Here is a 24243-nt window from a genome sequence, read left to right as displayed (position 1 = left end):
TGTTAGGGGACTCTAAAAAGATCTTAAATGCACATTCTTACTTCCAACTCCACACATACCTGTACGGAAACTTTGAAATTAACTAGAAACACCTTTGGCATAATTTTTCAATGTGCAGGGTAATCCTTCAGTCTACTATAGAACTCTGACAACATCTGAAATAGATGCTGTGATAATGTAGCCACATATTACCTTCATTATTTTTTTTTAAATTGATGCTTAGGCTTAGATAACAAAAATACTTTCGTAAAAGATTATGGTTTGGCTTAAAATACTGCATGGCACCATAGCATGGTAGCATACATTTGTTACCTTGCTTAAGTTACTCATGTAAGAAAGCTAAGCACATAACATATTTATACTTGCATGTGTAAGTTGAAGAAAGTCAATGCTGACTTCTGGTTTCACACAGGACAGAGCAGAGGGGGAATGTAACTAAGTACATTTACTCAAGTACTCCACTACATTTTGAGGCAAATATTGTACTTTTTGCTCCACTATATTTATCTGCCAGCTTTTAAACATTTAACATAAAACAGTGTCACATTTAAAGTGACAAGACTTTTTTTTTTTAAATTAAACATCGTAACAGAATATTAAGTAGCTTAAATGAGCCCTACCTTGAGAAAATGCAAACACTGCTTATATAAGGGCATCAATAATAATAATAATTCAGAAACCACAAATAAAATATTTACTATATTTGGAATATAGTGAATAAAACAATGTGAGTCGGGTCATTCTAACGAATACTTTTACTTTTGATACTTTAAGTATATTTTCATGCTGATACTTTTATTCTTTTACTTCAGTAAGCTTTGAATGCAGGACTTTTACTTCCACAACAGGACATTAGGGGGAACATTTTCCTGTGTCAAAGTCCTGTGTTCTTTTGAACCGTCCATCCACCCAGACCTCCTCCCTGCATGAGCTTCTTCTCTCTTTATACTACATCATCCCACCTCTTCCCTCACAGCAGTACTGCACGTGCAAAACGGACGCTAGAAGGGTACGTGGAGCATCATAGTTGAATTATGTCGCTGTGAGAACCCTCTTGTGTACTGCAAGTAGAAAAAGTATGAAAAAATGAAGTCTTGTTAAAGACGTCGGCTGAAGTTCCCATTGCTCTCAAACATTGCCTGTGTGTCACGGCCTTTAATCTTTCAATTTAAATGACTATAAAGTATAACAAAAAGCTCCCTTGTTGATGAAGACCACATGATATCACTCATCTCAGTGCTTTATGAGTAGCCTAGAATAAAGATTCAGAAACCACAAATAAAAAGGTTTTCCCCCACCAGTGGAGGGAAGCAAGCATTCTGCCAGCATGGAGTCACCAGAGTAGTAAAACACTACAAGAGTTTAGCGTTCAGACGCAATTAAGTTGCCATACAGAAAGTTTAGAAGATCAGGAAACAATCCCACATCAAATTTTCGCTCAGAGGGATTTATCACAACACACTGATGTAAAAGATTTGGCAGGAACGGCAACTCGTGCGTAATTATTTCAAGGCAGGCTTGTTAGTAGACTTAGTGGTTTACTTTGAGTTCGGTTCTGCAGCAGGATGTGTTGCATCTTTCTGTCTCTCTTCTCATCAAGACTGATGATAAAATGGATTTCTGAATCACAGTTCCTGATAAACATGACTCATGCATTCCTTCCTCTCCATACGGAGAATCAAAAACAGCAGCAGAAGAAATTTCTATAGTGACGCTATTGTGAAGCAGTTCTATAAACTAAATCATGAAAAGGTGTTAATGGTGATTTCTTCTTTAATTCAAAACAGTCTGGAATGTGTGGGAGACATTTATATAGATGAAAAAAAAAGTTAAAAATAAAAAATGTTCAAATACACACTGTCTTTTCAAAATAAAAAACGACTTACAAGTCGAAATTATGAATTAATAAGTCAAATATTTGACTTATAGCAAAACTACATAACTTTTAAAGGAGACATGACACATATCGAAAAATGGAAAATTTAAGCAAGAAGCAATGAAACCTACTTGTTCTGCTGCTAAAGCCTTACTTTGTCTGATATGACCAATAGTTTATCATGGCTAACTAACATTGTTTAATTACTGACTTTATGACTCTTTTGCACTGTAATTGTGACTTATGCTCTCTATAAGTGCTCTGTTTCATAAATATTTTTCTCCCCTGAAAACATGACCCCATAGGTAATCTGTAAAAGCAACTTATTATACCCATCTTTACATTTATTGATAGATTGCGACCACTAGTGGCCATTTTAATTATGACAGGATCAATGAAGGAAGAAGTATACCCAGTATAAAGAGTGGCAAAGTCCGGATGTGGATGGATGGGTAAAAAAAAACAGCAGTTGACCCAGTCGGCGTGTGCAGTAGGTGATTTAGGGCGATGAGGAGTGATGTCATTCCTCTTTATTAGCAAAATGACTAAACTGCCTCCTCGTTACCCTGCAATCCCCTCTTAGCAGAGTGAATGCAGGAGCAGAGGGCCCTGTATAGTTGAATATATGAATATAGTGTAATGTCTAATTAATCCTATATCTGACTGAGGTTTGTGCAAGTTCGACTTTACGACCCTGACTGAATATCAGTAGCCGTACTGTGTCGTGTTTTGATAAATCCATGGCGCTGTCTGTGGTGCTGAAGCAGCAGACGCAGTTTTAACGGCCACTTCTCCTTTGAGTCCAACTTTCCATCAGTTTCGTCTTGCATATTTTCTGAACTATATAGCTAAGGCGAGGGGGCATTTATTGGGCAGTTTGCTAGTTCCCGGATGAGCATAATTTACAGTATTAACATTTACATTTTTCTGTATGTAAGTTAATTTATTCAAAGTATTTAACTCATGTGTGTATAAAGGTTGTGAGGGTTTGTTTGTTTAAAGCCAGTGCATGACCAGTAACATTTGCTAAACAGCTGCTACAGTGGCCACTTAGTAATAAAAAGGTAATAAAATCAGCAACATTGCGTCTACAGGGCTATATCTAGCAAATGTTGCTAACACTAGCAACCATAAGCTACCACAATATACCAGTATTGATAAATTCCACTGTTAATTTGTAAGAGGAATGTTTTATTTTCCTCTTTTTAAAGTTACATAGTCAAGCTTTAATAACTAAGAATTTAGCTTGAAATGTCTAATTCTAGTCTAAATATTGATTTTGTAGGGAACATACAGTCAAATGACACATTTTAAGAGCTGATATCTAGCCATTTCCATGGTTTTCTTGGTAAAAACCAAAATCATTATCAAATGGATATCAGCTTATAGATATCAGCTTTTAAATTAAAATCTTATGGGCTTTTTTTGTTGTTATCATTATATTTGTCCAAACAACCTTTAGTTGTACCAGTCATTAAATGAAGAAAGAAAGCAAGGAGAAAACAAGGGTAGTCTAATAGTTTTTCCATGACTGTAGTTTTAAGTAAAGTAAGTCAAAATAACTGACCAAAGGTGCTTTTCAAAAATGTTAATAATGACTAACTTTTTTTCTGTTAATTAATTGATTTTATTTTATCTTACTATGCTCTTTCATTGGAATGCTACTTTCATATGATCCAAAAGTCAAAATCAGCGATGTTAAATTTGTGCTCAGATTGGATGCCACTGACAGTAAATGTAGCTTAACTTAAATGACAAGTGTAGGTCCCATCAGGCAACAGCACTTTTTTTACATGTTCCATATTCATGTTGTAGACCTATTTCACATTATTCATAATGGAAAGGATATTGTGCACACATACTCATGCACATGCAGACACACAATACACACAACCTCCACATCTGGACTGAAGTCCTCTGCCAAGGAGCTGGGTCTGCCGTCTTATTCTCTCCCTGCCTCTCTTTGTGTGTGTTTCTCATTCTTCGTCTCGCTTTCCCTCAGACACACACACACACACACACACACACACACACACACACACACACACACACCTTTAATTGTTTCCCATTCTTCACCGGAGAGTATGTTCCTGTTCAGTTACATTCATTAAAAATGATATGGGAAACCTTTCAGTGCTGGTCCCAGTTCAACTTGACTCCTGTGTCTGGAGACATAAAGACTTTATTTTTGTCAAATGTTCGTGCCAGGTTCACTTCATAGTTCCTTACTTTGTGCCTGAACATTTTTGTTTTAACATGATGTTCCTGTAGCTGTTGAAAACATTTATTATTTTTTTATCTTGCACTGCTCACTCTTACTCACTCTGCTACATGAAATACGAACCTGCTGAACATTTAATTCAATAATAAACGAAAACACAGAGTTTTCCCAACAGCGCCTGTATTTTTGTCGAGTTGCAGCGTCTGGTTCAATTGAAACTTTATTGTCCTGCAGGGAGAGACATGGCCGAGCTAAGTTTTCACAGTCTGGTGGCGAGTGCCATGTAAACACATTAGGTCATATAGTATTTATGAATATATAGTTTCTGGTCTTGTGCAATCACGCTGTTAACTTTTAGTGCGGCAGTATCATGGCGCAGCAGTGATTTACTACTGAAATGTAAAACATGGAAATTTAAGATTTTATCTTTATGTTTGTGCTCTGTCAGACACATCTAGTTGTAAAATTCGAAGTTCGTGTTGGTCTTAAGTGTTGAGACTGGGTCTATCATGTGGCTTTCAGCCTCAGGCCCAACAGAAAACTCTCACACAGAGAGGGTGGTCACTGCTTTTCCACTGAACTTCCCCTGTGATACATTGCATGCAACTTTGCATGATTACATGATTGTTATACAAAACAAGACACTTCTAGTAAACTTGCAGAGCACTCAGAGTGCAGTCCTCTGCCAAGACATGCCCTATCTCGCATGTAAAAGAAAGTGAAAAATAATTTGTGTATCCGCCCCGTGATTCAGATCTGCTACAAAATGTAATTGGTTCTTTCTTAGCCCATGCTTCACCCTACCACCAAGTTACATGAAAGGGAGAGACACGTTGTTTTTTCATATTATGTAAAAATAACATTAAAAATCTAAAAAGTTTAAAAAGTAAAGCAAGTAAGTTTTCATGATTAAAGGTAGATTATTGTGCTTTACACAAAGAATAATGATTATTACTAACTGGGACTTTAACATGTTAATTAAGATTAATTAATTACACAAAAATGAATGTGTTAAAAAAATGGACGCATTTTAGTCACACTTCTCACTGGATGAGTTTCAGGCGGACCGATTATAATGGAGCACCAACTTGCGTTCATGAGTTCAGACAACAACAAACCACAGTGAACATGAACGAAGAAACTGATGAGAGCGCTTTGGTTGGCCCCGTGGATGATGGGACTTCTTGTTACCAAAAAACGGATGGAAGCGTCGATAAGAGCATGGTTGTGTTGCTATGCAACAAGGAATTCACATATCACCGCAGCACATCGAGCCTCAAGTATCACCTCAATGCAAAACATATAGCAGCTAGCGTGGACGCTAATGTGGTATTCAATGGTATACTAAAAATCCATCTGAAAAAAATTACTTCTCACTGTTCTCAGGTCAAATATTTATATGCAATGAAAATGTGATTAATTTCGATTAATTAATTACAAAGCTTCTAATTAATTAGATTTTTTTTTATTTTAATCGAGTCCCGGCCCTAGTTATTATTAATGTCACGTATGTAAGTAAAGTATCAATGTAAATAAGTGAATCTTGACTTTTAGTTAATTAACATTGTGCAGTCATATCAGACACTGAGTTGTCAAAGCATCAGTATTTGACCACCTGGGAATGAGCATGGTCAGTACCACACTCATTCGCTATAAGCGTTCACCAGTAGGCTATGGCTTTAGCTTAGTGTAAAGCTCCTTCTTTTTGTATGCCTTCAGTTTTTGTACAGTTCTGGCAGTCCGTGGCTAGAGGTGTGAGACTGGGTTCGAATCCCTCGACTGACAGGTCAAGGGCTGGAGTGCCCCAACCCCCCACTGCTCCCTGGGCCACGTCAATGTGCTGCCCACTGCTCCTAGCATGGTGTGTGGTCACTGGTGTGCAAAAGGTTCATTCAAATGGAGAGGTTGAATGTACCCTTTGTCACATTCCCTTATTAGTCCCACAAAGGCTTTGTGGGACTAATAAGGGAATATCTTAATCTTAATTTATTAAACAAAAACATGTTAATTAGTGAGTTTAAGACATGCTAGTTGATAAGATAAGAGATAAGATATAACTTTATATAACTTGATATAACCGCAGTGGGGAAATTTAGTCATCACAGCAGCTCAAGATACAGACACATAGATATGGAAAAACAGAACAAAGAATATAAAAAATAAGACGTATACATACATTCTATACACATTATATACATACATTTCTGCTATTTGGCATTTATTATTAATATACATTTTTTTGTGTTGTTTTTTTTCCTAAAAGTACTTTGCATTCTACAGATATCGTAAATTGGAGAGAAAAATATTTTAGCATATTAAGGTTAAATGGATTGTTGCATGTAGTAGTATGAACATCAATGAAAAAATATATTTAAATATAGGCAGGGATATACAGAATACAATATAGTATAAGGGTTATGACGTATATAAGTATATAGAAAAAAATGACAGAAGGCCTAATATAGACCAAATGTGGTCGGATGTAAATTACCTTAGCACAAAGCCTGGTGAGCTCTTCTCCCTGTTTCCAGTCTTTTTGCTAAGCTTAGATAATCGGCTTGGGGTTTGAAGCTTCATACTTACGATAATTATCAGTTGTCTCCCTTGTCTCTTAGCAAGGCTGTAAATAAGCATAATTTCCACAAAATATTGCTTTAAATTGGATCAAAACCGTTTTTCACCACTTTATTTCCTTACTGTTGACTACAAAGTTCAGCTGCATTGCTGTTTTCATGCTTGGGTGAAAACTATGGTAACTTTGGTCTGATTACCTCAGTCGCACTTGTAAACTCCAAGGTGATGTATAAATGGTGATGTAGTATATTACTGCCTTCTGCACTGTAGAGGCTTCCCTTTGTGTCTTGACATTGGTGCATTATACACAGTGCAGTAATGAGCTTTCATTAGTTCGCAGTGTCCCCGCTTTACTGCCATGAACTTTTTAAGATTGACTTCATTGTTGCAGAAATAGCAGAGTGGGTGTCATGGTTACGTCCACCATGTACTATGATGAACCCAAACCACTGTTACTGTCTCCCTTGGATCTCATACATCTCAAATTAAGTAGAAGGTAGTTTTCTCTGATAGGATTTATGATAGAGGGTCAGAAATAATTACATATAGTAATTTAAAGATAGCTTGTGGCTATTTTGCAATATCCCTCATCTTCTCTCTCTGCGTCACTGCCTAGTCTTGGCCTTTCTTGACCACGTTCTCTCTCAGCTCATGCACCAATAACACTGTGACCATACAGTGTGTAGTATATTAACTGACAGAAGTTATGTTTGTCACACCCTCGCTCTCTGTGTCTCTCTGAGAAGGGAGTTCAAGAGAAGTTCATGTTTCTTGGAGAGTTTTGGACTGAGCTGACGAAAATGAGCAAAGCAGAGGAGAGCGCGGCGGAGCAGAGGTTAGTCAATTACAAGGCTCAGCTCTAGTAACAAACTTCTAACAAGCAAATTCTTGGCTCGGTGTACGTGTGTTTGTGTGAGTGCAGGGGACAGAGAGAGGGGAGAAAAAGAGTGTGGGGTGCACGGGGCTGTCAATAAGTACGGGTGTTTGTATGTTTTGCATGCAGGGACACATGTTTTGTGATTTTGTGTGAAATGTGGAGGGCAGGCAGAACAGGACAGGCAGTGCAAAGGAAGGGACAGCTGTGCAATTACACCAGAGGGAGCTGAGACAAATGACAGGGCTGACAGTTAGACAATCAGTATTTCAGATCGATGGCATCTGTGAGTGAAGCGTTTGAAAAAGGGAAAGTTAAAAACAAAAAGTACTCATATGAAAGCATTTTTGCCCTCTTTTTTTCTTGACTGAGTTGTTTTACTGAAAACGCTTTGACTGAAGCAACAATATCACTTTGTTTTGGTTTATCTTAAAGCACAGGGTATTTTTTTTAAATCAGCAGGAACATGAGCAGGCTCCAGTTTGATTTGCATTTAATATTCATGGATGGATTGATGAACAGGCCTACTGGGCACAGGCTCAGTGGCCTCTCTTGGCTTTCACCTTCAAAATGTTACCCAAAGAATACTGTATCAACAAGAACGAGCCTCAAAATGACAACATAAGAAACACAGAATAGCTACACATAGACAAAAATGGATCCCAAAGAGACACACACTTGACACAAAGCAACAATAACAACTTCAAAGAGACACAAAAATAGTACAAAGAGACCAAAACAATTGCTAAAAGCTGCAAGACACAAATGGCAAAACAACCACAAAGAGACAAAATGTCTGCAAAGAGACATAAAGCTACTACAAAGACTCAAAATAAACACAGAGACACAAAGAGACTCACAACGACTAGGAAAAGAGGCAAAACAACCACAAAGACACACAATGATCACAAAGAGACACAAAACAACAAAAAGAGGCTAAACAACTAAAAAGTCTGTGTTGCTCCTACTTAGCCGAGGTGATGGATGGACACAAAACAACTTCAAAAAGGGGCAACCACAAACAAAGATAAGACTACAAAAAGACCTGAACAATTACAAAGAGAAACAAAACAACTACAAAAAGACACAAATTGACCCCCAAAGAGACACAAGAAGAGTACAAAGAGACCAAAACAATTTCTTAACATTGCAAAACAGCTGCAAAGGGCAAAACAGCCCAAAAGGGACAAAATGTCTACAAAGAGACACAAAATGAACACAGAGACACAAAGAGACTCACAACCACTAGGAAAAGGGTCAAAACAACCACAAAGACACACAGAACAAGCACTGTGTTCTATGTTAGAGACAAGTCAGTAAGGTTTTGTGTATTTTCGTTCAAATTTGTCTCGGTTTCATGCTGTTTTGTGGCCGTAAGGGCTAATTGTTGACATTGTGTTAGTAAGGAAGTGAAGACGCACTTGCTAGTGAGTGATGCGAAGGGGCGGGTCCATCAGTGAACCGCCCTGGTGCATGTAGACACTGCTTCACTGTAGCGTCAGCGGAATCGTCAGCCCTCATTATGTGAAGACCGAATTGGGTAAAGACCTGCAAGTCTGCCTGCGTGAGTCCACCGAGCAAGGACACGGACTGTAAATCACTTCCCTACTCATTCAGGCAACATGTGCTATGACAGCATCCCTGTCATTCATGGCTACAGGAAACACAGAATCTGACGCAGAAGACGCAACCATGAGAATCTTTCCACACTCAGAAAAGCCTTACCCACTCACTCTTCTTTCACCTTAGGCTCATGGAACTGCCAATAAGCTGTAAACAAGACTGAATTCATCCAAGCGCAGGTTAATCTTTCGAATTTACAAGTGCTTGCTCTGACTGAAACCTGGATCCACCCAGAATACACAGCCTCACCAGCAGCACTCTCTGCTGACTCTGTCTTCTCCCACACACCAAGATCTGTTGGACGTTGAGGCGACACTGGTGCCCTCATTTGCAAAAGCTGGAAATTCACCAAGCTGTCTCTGCTCAGCAAAATCTAACTATGAACACCATGCAATGAGGGTTACATTTCCAGCTAAACTCATTGTTGTCATCATATACCGACCGCCAGGGTGCCAACTGGAGAACTTCGTTGTAGAGCTTGAAATGCTACTCTCCCTGATGAGGAAACACCACTGATTGTCATGGGAGACATGAATATCCACACTGAGAAAGCCCAAGCTTCTTACTTCCTGTCTCTTCTGTCATCCTTTGACCTTAAACAGGCCGCCACCTGTCCTTCTCACAGAGCGGGCAATACACTTGACTTGATCTTGACTCACAAATGCTCCACTGCAAACTTGATGGTCACACCCCTACATCTTTCTGACCACTTCTTTATTCAGTTCACAGTCTCTCTGCTGGAGGACACTCTAGTTCCTTCAAATTGGGTCTCTTTTCATCAAAATCTTCGGACCCCTACGTCAACCCAGCTCTCAAACGCGGTCTTGACCAGCCTGCCTCCTCCTAAGGAATTTTCATAACTTGGTGTTAACGAGGCCACAGACACTCTTTGTTCTTCTCTTGCCTCATCTCTTAACAACCTCTGTCCTCTAACATCCAAACCCCCTCGTGTCTTCCCCCCAGTCCTTGGCTCACTGAAGTCATCAGAGAACATAGGGCAGGGCTCAGAGCGGCAGAGAGAAAATGGCGCTAATCCAGGAACATCACTGACCTCAGCAACTACCTACATCTCCTAACTTCTTTCACCTCCTGCATCAAATCAGCTAAAACCACATACTATCAGGACAAGATCTGCAAAGCCATTGATGCTCGGAAAATGTTTTCGGCTTTCTACCCGCTCCTCTATCCACCACCCCCGCCTCCCTCTCTGCTCTGCTAACTCCTGACATGTTTGCTTCCTTTTTCACGGAAAAAGTTGCTGCCATCAGTAACCAGTTCTCTAAGCCTGACCAGCGATAGCTGCTGCTACCACCTCACCGGGCTTCTTTCACCTCTCTTCACCCTCTGACCGAGGTGGAGGTCTTGAAACTTCTGCTGGATTCTCAACCAACCACCTGCCCACTGGATCTGATACCATCCAATCTCCTTCAAACAATTTCCTCGGCTGTAAATACCTCAATCACACACATCATCAACTCCTCACTTACAGCTGGTGTGTTTCCCACCACCTTCAAACGGGCCCAGGTGACTCCACTGTTTAAAAAAACATCACTGGACCCGACACAAGTGAGCAACTACAGACCTGTCTCACTCCTACCATTCCTTTCAAAAATTCTGGAGCGCACAGTCTTGAACCAAGTCTCCAGGTTCCTTTCCGAAAACAACCTGTACGATCCAAATCAGTCTTGCTTCAAACAGGGTCACTCTACTGAGACTGCACTCCTGTCTGTTACAGAATCACTGTGTCTGGCTCTAGCAGCTGGCCAATCATCAGTTCTCTTGTTGCTGGACCTCTCTGCAGCTTTCGACACTGTTAACCACCAGATCCTTCTCTCTTCACTCACAGAACTTGGAATTTCAGGTTCTGCCCTCCGATAGTTCGAGTCCTACCTATCAGGGAGATCTTTTAAAGTATCTTTTCACTGGGGTGCCTCAAGGATCAGTGCTAGGCCCCCTTCTCTTCTCAACTTACACCACCTCAATTGGCACAATCATCTGCAATCATGGTTTCTCATACCATTGTTATTCCGATGATACCAAGCTGTTCTTTTCCTTCCCACCAAATGACTCCACAGTCTTGGCCCGCATCTCCACTTGTCTTGTGGACATCTCCACATGGATGACAGAACACCACCTTCAGCTTAACCTCTCAAAGACGGAGCTCCTTGTCATCCCACCCCGTCCCACCTTATATCAGCCTATCAATCTTCAGCTTGGATCCATGCAACTTGTACCCACAAGCTCTGCACAAAACTTTGTTGTCATGACTGATGACCAACTCACCTTCAAGCTTCATGTATCCTTAATTGCCAGATCTTGTCTAATCGCCCTGTACAACATCAGGAAAATCAGACCTACCTGACTGAGCAATCGACACAACTCCTGGTTCAGGCCCTTGTGTTATCCCGTTTAGACTACTGCAACTCTCTACTGCCGGGTCTTCCTGCTGCACCACCAAGCTTCTGCAGATGATCCAGAATGTTGCTGCACGTCTGGTCTTCAACCAGCCCAGGAGAGCACATGTCACTCCGCTCCTCATCTCTCTACACTGGCTCCTGGTCACAGCCCACATCAAATTCAAAGCAACTGGCACAGCTCCTGCTTATCTAAACTCCTTTGTTCAGATTCACAAACCCTCCCGTCCACTATGCTCTTCCAGTGAAAGACGTCTGGCTCCTCCGCTGCTGAAGGCCTCTGCGTCTCAAACCAGACTCTTCTCCTCTGTTGTGCCCCGGTGGTGGAACGAACTTCCAAACTCCATCCGTTCTGCTGAGTCCTTCTCAATCTTTAAGAAGAGACTGAAGACCTACTCTTTACTGAACACCTTCACTCTTGATCTACACTGATGACTATGACAAGTATCCGCTCTTGTGTCCTTATGGACTCAAACTTAATCCACGGCATTTACTCTTGCTGTGTTTCTTGACTTCATCCTTGCTTGTGTTGTATTAACTCTCACCTCTCAACTCTCACCAAAAAGAGACGATAAAAGCGTCTGCTAAATGACATTATAGAATTGTAGAATTGTAGCAGAATGATCACAAAGAGACACAACACACAACTAAAAGTCTGTGTTGCTTCTACTTAGGCGAGGCAATGGAGTCTTTTACATGCCAAGGACCCCACTATCTCATAATCTGCCCATGTTAATATTGTCTCATTTACAGCGTTACTGTACAATCACCTTCTTTATTTTAACAATCTCCAAATCATCCTGTACTCCCACTCAGGCTATTCTCCGCTGTAGATCTAATGTTTGTTGTACCTTCCAGTGCCAGTAACACATGCATGTTATTAGAGCAGTCACAGAGCTGATTCTTACTGTAATGTATTGTATCTGTGTTGCAATCCCCACGCCAAGTCCTCAGTGTGGTTCCAATCAATTAACCCATCACTGCAGGGAATGAAAATATCCTGGGGTTGTGAGAACTGGCTTTATTTGGATGATCCTGACGATTCACAGAATGTACAGGGAACACATGCCTGAGGGGAGGTAAAACTTTGCTGAGGATCCTTAACAAAACAGGCACCAGAGAGAGATGCTAAACTTTTTTTCTCCCCAGTGAATGGAAAAGAAAATATGGCTTGGGTTGGAGAAAGCAAAAGAGACATATTTAAGAATCTCAGTTCAAGCATAGGTACTACAGTGATTGTTCATTTTAAAAACAGCTCACATGGAGTCTTCATGATATTTACATTCAACTGTCAAGCTAGATAAAGAGATATGCAAATGAAGGTGCTTTTATGAACTGGTTTGGAGGGGAATATATAGTGAACACAGTAGACGTAGAGGTTGCAAACCAGACACAAAACAAGTTGCCTTGGAGATAAAACCTGTCTACGAGAAAATAGTGAAGAGTAAAAATGGTCTTTCATGTCAGCTTAGCCATGTTTTAATGGTGACCAGAGACAAATTAATATAATATCTGGGAGATGTCAACAGCAGAAACAGCTGATCAGTAATGGGAGTTAAATGTTTGCTCTGTCAGAACTTCTTAGTAAAGCTAATTCTATATCCCTTTGAGCAAATCAACTTTTTTCTACAAAGGCCAAAACCACAAGCATTAAAACTTTTTGGGCATTTGAGGAAAGGTTATCAGTATTTGCTTAGAATTTTTTAATTCCTGTCATCTATTTACTTAAATTCTTCAAACTTTGTACGTAAAGGGCATTGAAAAAATACAACCACACACAGACACACAGACACACAGACACACACACACACACACACACACACAGACACACACACACACACACACACACACACACACACACACACACACACAGTCATTTACTCAGTCTTTTTGTTCAGTGCAATCTGAAAGCTTGTTTTCCTTCCCGCCTCAATAACCCCTGGGTATCTCTAATTGTGGATGATTACAACGTGTTTACATGCTATTGTTGTCTCAAATCGTTGTTGATGCTGTTGTTGTTGTTGTTGTTGTTGTGTGTTTGTATGTGTGTGTGTGTAATTCTACTAGGGAGGTATACAGGTAGCAGTGCCAGCCGACCCAAAACTGTATTTTCAAACTCTTATCGTTGCTTAAGAGTAAAATTGCCGTATGAAGAGCAGTGTGAATAAAAATGTCAATTCAAATCTCTCTCTCTCTGGGGCGCATTAAACTAATGCTCATGTACAAGTGTGTACATACACAAGCACACAAAGTCTCAGCATAAATGGTCACGTAGGCTGAATAGTTGAAACTAAGCCACATGAAGGATCTTAATTATCTGTAAGTTGTTTATGCTTTATTGCCATTATTTTTTATAATAGTGTGTTTCACTCAATTTTTATCATGATACCAACATTCCTCTCAGTGCAGTATGTTTTCCGCAGCAGGACCGAGGTGTAGTACTGGGTTAAATCAACTTTCTGCTCCAAGGACGCCATCTAGTGCTCAAGAGCCACAATGAATATAACATCTCAGCACATGAAACTGCAAAACAGGAGCAGCAAGACACTGACATAAACATTGGTTAGACCTGTATTACTGTATAAGTGCTATCAGGATTGGGTAGTAACAGATTATGTCATCAGATTACAATAAAATTTGTAACTATAATGAGTCTGGATAATATTTGAGAAAAAAATTAGATTATAGTTACTTTGTTGGATTGCTTGATTACATTTTTTATTTTAAAGATGGCAGTTTATGTAAAGAAAATTTGATTCAACCAATCCTACATGCTGAATATGTTCTACTGTATATTAAAGTAAGTTACTCCTCGCAGGTTGATTTATAGATAATGGAGTTTTTATTCCAGTTTATTTACATTGAAAATGGATGGTGAACATTTTGAGTAGGCACGAGTTAAGTATTACAAGTCCTCTACGTGGTCTTTGATTAAAAAACATCATCCCACATGTTGTAGAACAAACAGTGCACCTGTAGCTTATGCAAATACCTTTTTTTGTGACTGCATCTATTTGTTATAAGGTGCAAGATTTAAATCTTTAATTTTGAAGTAATCCAAAAGTATTTAGATCAGATTACTTCCCTTTGGTCATCCAATGGATTGCATTATTACTTGAAAACAAATCCCAATAAACATTGTTTATATTTCATTAATAACCCCATTACAAACCATTTAAATCAGTATTTAGTGCAATGGTTTTCTTTACCTCTCACAGATCAGGTTCAATGAGGATAATTCACTCGTTTTTCATTTAAAAAAATGCATTAAAACTTTTTTTATTTACATTGGAAAGATCTACATAAAACATACATATAAAATACAATGGTTTTACATGTTTTACAAGTTTTATTTTACATTTTAATTTTTTTTTTCATGAAAAAATACTTTTAACAATTTTTTAAACTTTGAAATGGGTAAATTTGACCCGCAACATGACAGAAGGGTTAAACACTATAGCAGCTCACATGTCATTGGGGTCAAAGGTCATATCCAATGATGCCTCAGTGGTTGTTTGTGTGTTGTGCAGAAAAAGATGCTTTGCACACTGATCATAAATTGTCCATTCACATGTGCTCACACTTTAGAGTGCTGGTTGTCTGCTTCCCATCAACCAATTCTATGACTGTTGTTGCACAAACAACCATGTTTATTGTCTCTGTCCTAAAGAGAAAGAGACCTGCCCTGTCTTCACACAGGAACAGACACTGACTGAGCCAAAGCAGCCACAACAGACAGCAGGCCCCCCTCGGTCTCCCACCAACCTCTGGCGGCCATGTTTTCACAACCCGAGTTAACAGAGAAAAGGGGAGGAGACAGATACAGAGTTTGATAAATGACACAATCGTGAAAAAGATGTGACGAGGGGAGGGAAGAGAGGTGTGGAACAAATACAGGGAGATTTAGAGGGGTGGGGGGTGGAAGAGATGAGTAAAAGCTTCATGGCGAGGTCATCTCAATGTTTATCCGCCCACAACAATGATGTGGGCTGATGAGTTTTTCTCAAGACAGCAAGTGTTGTTTCAGTATGATGCAATGACGACAGGTTGCTCGATGAAAGCGTTCATATTTTCTCACATTTCTCAAGAAGGAGGGTGATTTTGACAGAATATATTTTAAAGCAAAACTACTCTCACTGAGTTTTATCTGCACAGCAATTTATCGACTGAGGGAACAACCCCGTGCATGATAAGTCAGACTCCTGATGTGTTGGACTGTATGGGTAAATGTCATGTAAAGGGACCTGAGGCGGGGATGCAATGCTGTGCACAAAATGAACTATTAAATCTCTTAGCACTAGTTGGGTGGCCTGTGGAACCTAGGCAGCAGCTGAGCCATCACCTCCAGGGCCTGCATTAACTCATAAAGATCACTGTCTCTCCCAAACACACTGAGCCAAAGTGGAGGTCATGCGTGTTCATGCGGATGTGTGCAAATGTGAGAAATGTGTGTTTCTATCTCGAAAGCATGATAAATTATACTTTTAGTGCATATTTCATCAGTAAAAGAAGCAAGATTGCTTCATTTCACCGTCTGTATTAAAAGTGTGTGTGTTTCTCTCTCCCACTCCTATAATTACAGTCACTGGTATCAGATGAAACCCCACACGGAGTTGATCTCGAGATGTGCCCTTTGTGTAAGCAACATCTCACTGCTAGATTGATGGAGAATTGGAGGAGTTCACGCAAATGGAGGAGCATTATAGTGTTGGGTTACCTCTAAGTTCTCTCTCTGTGTCTCTTTTTTCTCCCTCTTTATCAGTCTTTTCCTCCTTTCCCCTTTCCTCTATTCATTAATAACTTTCCCTCCCTTGTCGCTCATATCCCTATGCTGGCCCAGTCATTTCTCATATTTATATAATCCCATCCCTCCTATGCATGTTCTAGCTTTCCCCTTCAGCGAGTGAACACACACACATGTACAGGAAATGCATGGTAAATAAAAGCAGCAGACCACCTACTCCACTGTAGGAGATAAGAAATAGGAGGACTCTATTTATCTGAGTGATCTAGGGAAATGACTGTCTGCAGCGTAACACTATAGATCCATTTACAGTGGCAACCCTTCATTAATGCTTTGTGTGAGGTTGCATTTGTGCGTGTGTGCACTTACAGTCATTGTAGGTGGAGACAAAACTCATCTCTAATAGAGACGATGTTGCATTCCTCAGGCACTATTTCTCTCTCAGAGGGACACATGGAAAAATACACCCATTTAACCTGGCTGCGCACTCCCACGGACACACACATATGGATACACACACACACACACACACACACACACACACACACACACACACACACACACAGTGACTGACAAAGACAGACACATGCAGCCACATGCGCACAGATGTCGACAGGCAACCGTATTTATACCAATGCTCTAATAAATCTATCTGCTCACTTGTCTATTTTCTCTGGCTTTGCCCATGCAGCACTGAATGCCTGCACAGCTTAGAGGAGGAGAGGAGAGGAGAGGAGAATGAGGAGGAGGAGGAGGAGAAGTAGGAGAGAGGAGGGGAGAGGAGAGGAGAGGAGAGGAGAGGAGAGGAGAGGAGAGGAGAGGAGAGGAGAGGAGAGGAGAGGAGAGGAGAGGAGGAGAAGTAGGAGGGAGGAGGAGGAGAGGAGAGGAGAGGAGAGGAGAGGAGAGGGCAAAGGAGCTACACTAAGGGAGATAGGGAGATAGGAGGAGACGAGTGCCCCATGGCATAGTCCTCTTCTCTGGCCTACCTCTCCATTTCTTAAACATAACTGCTGCCCGACTCTGCTACACACCACTGTGCAAGAAATTCCTGGAAAATATGAACTTGTGTCAACTTGTACAGCTCAAACTAATACAAGCCAACTTTTTTTTCCTCCTTGTCTTTTCATTTCTACAGCATAAATACCTCAAAACAACACCTCTTTTTGTTGAGTGGCAATACAAAATCTAATCATTGCAGAGATGCTGAAAGGATCCAGTTTGGTGAAAATCATCATTGAAGTGAAAACCTAATTCCACCCTGCGCCTGCATAAAATAAATGACACACTCAAACAGTGTCGGGAAGAACTCCCAAAGGAAAAAGTGATATAAGATGTTATTAAATTAGTCTGTAAATGTTTAATGTTTCCATTAATTCTGGCAATTTGAAATATTTGGTTTGTTCTGCTTGTCCTTGCAAGATATGGTATTTAATATGAGAGGTTTAATGTGGAATTCTTCCGTCAGGATTGGGCTCAAAGCCATATTTAAAGTTCAAAATGACACCTACACTTACAAAAAAAAGCTTATGAGATAAAATATGTTATACAACATTTTTCTTTTTGCCTGGGGGTCTTGATATTAACAATCAGTTCATTTTAAGTGCACATGAATATGTCAACATTCATTGTAGTTCAAATAATGAATGTGTCCAGATATACTCCAAAATGCATCAATATTCATTTATGAAAAGGAGGGTCTCATGGAAAGAGATACATGAAAACATGAATGTTTAACTTTTTATTTGAATAGTGTTTTGAATGTGAGTCACACGCTGTACTTTAATGCAAAATGAAAATGCAACATAACATCCAGATATGACATAATATCTGAAGAATACAAAAATGAAGAGCACAACGAAATGTGAAGGAAACTTGACAAAATGTCTTTAAATTGATGACAATTGGATGGTAAGTCGTGACACAAACACACCCTAAGATGGTCAAAGATTGACTGCATTATGTAGCTGTCACTGAAATGTGTAATACATTTTTTCCATTCTGGTAAAAATGCCTTTAAATGCTCCTTCCTGCTGTTGTATTCCACCAAACCTGTTAATGATATTGACTAAGAGTACATGGAATGTGTTTAATTTAACAAAGGCAGATATAGAAATGTTCTTAGGTTCATGTCACATAAAGAAGTAGACAAAAGCAGACAGCACTGTTAATGTGACTTTGTCTTGAGTCATTCTTGCATTCCCATAAAAGGAGAGTTACAGAAGTAATAGCTATAAATTACATTACAAACTGTAACATCAGCCCAAAACATATTATGTGATTGTAGTTCCATTATTTCTCATAATTACCACCATGATGACGCCTTGTATTCACACAATCAGAGTTACAGCAACAATAACTAACATGAAAAGCATGCCATCACGATTACGGATTATGTACATATTATGTACATATATTTATGATATGGTATTGCTCTTGATCTCAGTCAAATATTAAACACAATTGTACATGTGTGCTTTTCATAGACATACTCTCAGTTGCTTCAGTTGCTTGATTGCTGCAACAGTGATCTTCCTAATAATGACTGTATGTTTTACTACCGTGCACTGTGTCATTGAGATGACTGCAAAATTTCATAAACAATGTGACTATATTTTCTTAAATGTATTGATAACTGCTTCCATCCACTGTTTCTGAAAAAGTACTTTACCTGTATACCAGTATCTTTTGAATAATGGATATCACGTTGAAATGAATATTATGCTGGTCTAGCTAAAAGCTACTGAGCAAAGCTGCACACACATTAATTATGTAAAGGTCTTGGAAGATACTGCCCACATCACAGCCATCCTAAAACTAATCAAGGTGGGAATTTTATTTTAATCAACAGTCATAAACTGTATGAAGGATCTGAACAGAGCTTGAAGATCTAAAAAAGTGAAGCCAATGCTTAAGTGCCTTAAAACTGCATTCTTTTTAAAGGCCAGCAGGGGGCAACTCAACTAGTTGCAAAAATAAGTCCAATTGTGTAGAAGAAAAAAATAACCTTCTTCTGTCTTGATTTATTACCTTATCCTCATTACCATTTTACAAGTTTTTAAATGCTAGTTTCAAGTCAGCATTATTTTGTAAATCAAACAGGATGCTACCAGGGTCATTGTCGTGGGGCTTAGCAATGCCAAAAAGCCACATTGCACATTTAATTAGCCTTGAACTTGCTATTCATCTAAGACCTTTGACCCTTTCAGAGTTTCACATAACGTTACCTACTAAGACAGTATAAGGAGCCCGCTGTTCACTGTTTATGGTAAATACATTTTCTTAGCCCTATAGCAAAAATAATTGCAGGCTTGTTAAAAATTTAGTTTTTTCTTGTTTTCGGAAAACATTCAAATATGACTTAGGCAACTATACTATTTTGTTTTAAGCCTGTTTTTTTTTTGCTAGCCAAAATTAAAATTCCCAATTGATATCACAGTAGCTGTAATTATGGATTTACTTTGCTAGGAAAATTAGCTAGCTAGTACAAGCGTTAGCTGGTAATTTTTGCGTTTGCTTTGTGGTACCTGGCCCTGCTGGGCTACTTGCTCCCAAAAAAACAAATTGCAAACTTGAGACTTCAAAATGGTAAACAAACCAAAGGGTGACATCATGGTAGCTATGTCTGCTTTGTTTTATACAGTCTATACATACAGCAGATATTGAAAGTGATAATGTAACAGTCAGATCTGAATCATGATAGCTTCCCGAAACACAACTGTAAGATCAAAACAAGATCATTCTGAATCCTTAGGGGTAGGACAGATCCTACATGAACACTCAGAGACAGACAGCCATAACAGAACAAGTGGAGGCAATGTATTATTATAGTTCAGTATACCTACTGTACATTGTCTGGTAATAAAACGTTAGTGTAAATGAGATGACAGGTTTATGGGAAACATACTTCCTCTGGAAACAAATGAAACGTCTTGTCTGCCTCACACAGAGACAGAGAGTCAAAGAGCAGTGTGCTTTAATAACCAACATAATGTAGTTTAACGTCAGACAGCAACTTTAGGATATATTAAAGGTACTGTCAACTGAAGGATACTGTGATAACTGGCCAACCTGCACAAACACAGACTCAGAACTTTCTCTCTCACACACACACACACACACACACACACACACACACACACACACACACAAACAAACACACAAACACGCACACACACATATGCAATTACAGTATCAAACAAAAGCTAACATCCAAAGTGCATTATTACATTAGCCCTGTATATCATAACAGATAAACAAAATACATTATATACATTTTCTTGATACCAAACAATGACATGTGAATAAAGGTTTTTTCTTTCTTTTGTTTTTAATAGAAACAGACAACTGCAAAAGGCTTTACTGCCAAGCAATTGAGGAAGTCCATGGCAGCCATCATATCCAAAGTGCTTCCGAGAGAGGTGGAAGTGAGTAGTCTTGTCATCATATCTTTATATAAATAACAGTCTTTGCTGGCAGGCCAAGTCCACACCTGCAAAACACGGTGTTGACAGCATTCTTCAAATATGATAATGTGATACCATTTCCCTTTTTTTGTATTTTTTAGACACAGTAGCAGAAGAAGAAATGTTAAGACCAACATCTTTTTGTCTTTGATGTGTGGTATTCAAAAGCTAGGCTACAGTTACTGTAACTGGGAGACAGATTAAAATCAACATAATAAAAGATGTGGGGTAAAATGTAAAGAAGCTATCATTATTCTGAACGATAATTAAGGATATTGCATCATAGTGAGATACTTCATCTTTCTATGGTTCTACACTACACTGTAGATAGAAGTAATGTGTCTGATTTACTTAAAATATCAGATAATACTATAAAGAATCCTGAAGAGTGTTGAAGGTTTGTACAAATGACCGTTCACTAAACCCCTCCCACAAAAACAGTCCAATTATAGTTTAATAACCGCAACAGAGCATGGAAGGTCTGACAAGCTCAGGGTTTCACCACATGCTGAAGTGACGTGCATGGGGCTGTAGTAAGAGTAATGTCTATGATCAGCTGTAGGAAATGGGACCATATTGTGGTTTGGAAAGTGATCTGGTCTTATTTGTTGTCCGTTTATAGTAGGATTGTCCAATCACATTCGAGCAGGCTTTGGTTAACTGATAAAAAGTCCATGTGGGAAGCAAAAGAGGCAGAGCGCATTGCCGAGATGCTTTCTTAGAACCAATCAGCTATTGTGTCATGACGATTTACCCTATCTTAGCTATGATAACTTAGCTAAACTGGCTATTTGTGAAACAATCTGGTTATAGATGATGGATATCTGTTATATTGATGTCCAGATATTTTCTGGCTACGCTGGAACCCCAGAAGTTGTTGTAAGACCAATAACCAATAGGTTCCAAGATTGCAGTAGCAGTGATGTTTGGCATAAAAAGAGTTTGTAGGGTGTTTTTTTCTGTTTTTTCTTTCTGCCTTTATGAAACATAGAAGACGAGTAAAAGTATAAACAATAGATTGTTCTAATGGTGGCTGCAACTAGTTTCTGCCTACAATAGTAACTTAAGGCAGATACGTTCAAGGCCAAGGAGCATTTATTTACCTAAATGCTAAGTATTCCTGTTTTAAAACAAGTCAGTCAGGGAACTGCACGACCAACCAGCTCATTAGCGTAACAAGTTAGCTAACTAATAAAAACTGACAGTGTCTCCTGTAATTTCACTTTCAATTTCAATTGGTCTACCTGTAAAATCAAAGTCAGACTGTTTCATAAATCACTACGAATTGGAAAATTGGGAAGCTGGAAAGGTGTAGCAACATGAAATAATTAAAGGGGATGGGGCTTAGCAAATGGTCAGTTATGGAAATTCCATAATCAAATGGGTTGTATCAGCACAAGGTGAAGTCTGAAACTATTTGGTTTTGGATGGCAGTCAGCATCAAGCTCTGCTGTTGAACTGGTAGTGGAAGTGACACTCATCCTCTTTCATTGAGATGGGAAATAACAAATAATCACATTCTTTGGTCCTTTTACTATTAAAAAGAAAAATAGGTAGTTCAGAAAGAAACATTTTTCTATTCTCTATTCTTTCAATATGATTTCTAAGAGTGCCCCTTGCTATTGTTTCCATGTGGTTGCTGTTACTTTCTGCACCTTTTAAATCTTTGGCCAGCACCAAACCAATCTGAGATCACATATCTGAAATTATCATCTTTGGGGCATTATCTGAATGTGGGTGGTGCAACAACTGAAACAAAAGGATTACCATACAAGTCAGAACGTTATCCTTCTTTCACACTAGCCAAACTAAAGCAAAAATCCTCAACAGGTAAGAGAAGTAATTAACCAAGTCATACTGACTGCTGTCAACCTCAGTTCCTCAATTCATCAGTGACAGAGACTAAGCTCTTTTCGGACCAAGCATTTCTTGCACTGGACCACGCAGCACCAGTGGAACCGACAAAGACAGTTCTCCTCTAACACCACTGTTTCCTCCCGGTAGCCGCGCTCGCAGCACAGCAGGTCACATCCGCTGATGTCCATGGCTGTGCTGTTGCACATGCGCCCCCGTGTCCCCAGTGAACCAGTTTTCCGATTTGCAAGGCAGAAATCGGGCGATTCGTCAGAATAGATCAGATCCTGCTTATCCGGTGGCTTTATGTTCTGGCCCACGGGGATCAGGGTCTTGCCGTCATTGCCGCCCATAACCTTGGAAGCACCGTTGAAGCGTTGCAGCAGACGGTCGCCCACCTCGCGGAAATGAGGCATCTTTTTCCAGCATGTACGCAAGGTGCACGAGCCCGACAGGCCGTGGCACTTGCATTCTGTCCGCATGTAGAGCTTCACCGCCTGGGAAGGTAAAACATGGAGGAGTGGGTGGGTTTCGGGTTAGCAGAGACGTGAAAAAGGGCACATGGGTGATAAATATGGAGAAAGATAGAAGGTAGATCAAACAGAAAAACAGGGACAAAAAAAATGTAAACTTGTACCCTGAAGTGATGAAGGACTACTATTTTTGACAAATGACAAGTTCTCTAAAGAAGTAATTTATTATTGTGTCATGATATACTACAGACAAAGCCACTGGATCACACACGCGCACAAACACACACTGATAGATAGGTAAGATAAAAGCAGACGCTATTCAGAAGGAATTTAACTCCCCAACCCCCCTCTCCCTCCATGTTGCCTCTGGCCTTCCTACATCTAACAAGCCTTGACAACAGATCATTCACTTATACTGCACATAATTAACCCATCACACACACACACACACACACACACACCTGCCCGTTCAGACACACACACACACACACACACACACACATAGACACACACATACTTGCAAAATGTGTATACAAGTACACACGCATGCATGCACATAAACAGTCATTTGCACGCATCACTGCATGCTTATTTCTCAACCTCTGGGCATTTGTGTGCAGGTCTTCTCTTTTGTTCAAATGGTTTGTTCACTAATGCTACAATTGGACTATATCCCAAAATCCTCCCCTCTCCTCTCTACCTGCCTTTGACCCCAACTATAGTGAACTTTGTAACTCTGTGTGTTGAGACGAAACACCGACAGCTAAAAGCAAATGTGATCTGTAAGATTTACGGAGCTATATTTCAAATGAAGGTAATTAACTACTCTCAAAAGTCGCTATTTTATCTCCACTATTTCGTTAGCACATTGACTTGTCGAGGCCGTACCTCACCCTGCGTTTATACGGGCAACAAAGGGGAACTTTAAAGTTCTACAAGGGCTGCGGAAACGTTAGACGCTACCTGCCTCGGAGGCTTGAAAACAAAATCGTGGCACGCTCTTGTTTTTGTGTTTCAGAAACCTGATTCTTGTTAGAATATCAGCTTACCACGCTACACAAATATGGCTAGAGGCAATGTCTTTCTCTTTTGCATGTTCGTGGAATGATGGAACATTCCACAGGACA

General features: G+C 39.6%; 1 protein-coding gene across 1 annotated transcript in view; it reads right to left on the bottom strand.

Moving 5' to 3' along the window:
- Positions 1 to 18051: 18051 nt before the first annotated feature.
- wnt6b (wingless-type MMTV integration site family, member 6b) overlaps positions 18052 to 24243 on the bottom strand; it is a 31488-nt gene continuing 25296 nt past the window's right edge. Inside the window, exon 4 of the mRNA XM_059343362.1 lies at positions 18052 to 23140. Within this exon, the coding sequence (XP_059199345.1) occupies positions 22679 to 23140 (462 nt within the window). The 3' untranslated portion in view covers positions 18052 to 22678. The remainder of the gene's footprint in view (positions 23141 to 24243) is intronic.

The sequence above is a fragment of the Centropristis striata genome, chromosome 10 (assembly GCF_030273125.1).
Source record: "Centropristis striata isolate RG_2023a ecotype Rhode Island chromosome 10, C.striata_1.0, whole genome shotgun sequence".
In the NCBI taxonomy this organism is placed as follows: Eukaryota; Metazoa; Chordata; class Actinopteri; order Perciformes; family Serranidae; genus Centropristis; species Centropristis striata.
The sequence above is the reverse complement of the archived record's forward strand: the minus strand, read 5'-3'. Positions and strand labels throughout refer to the sequence as shown.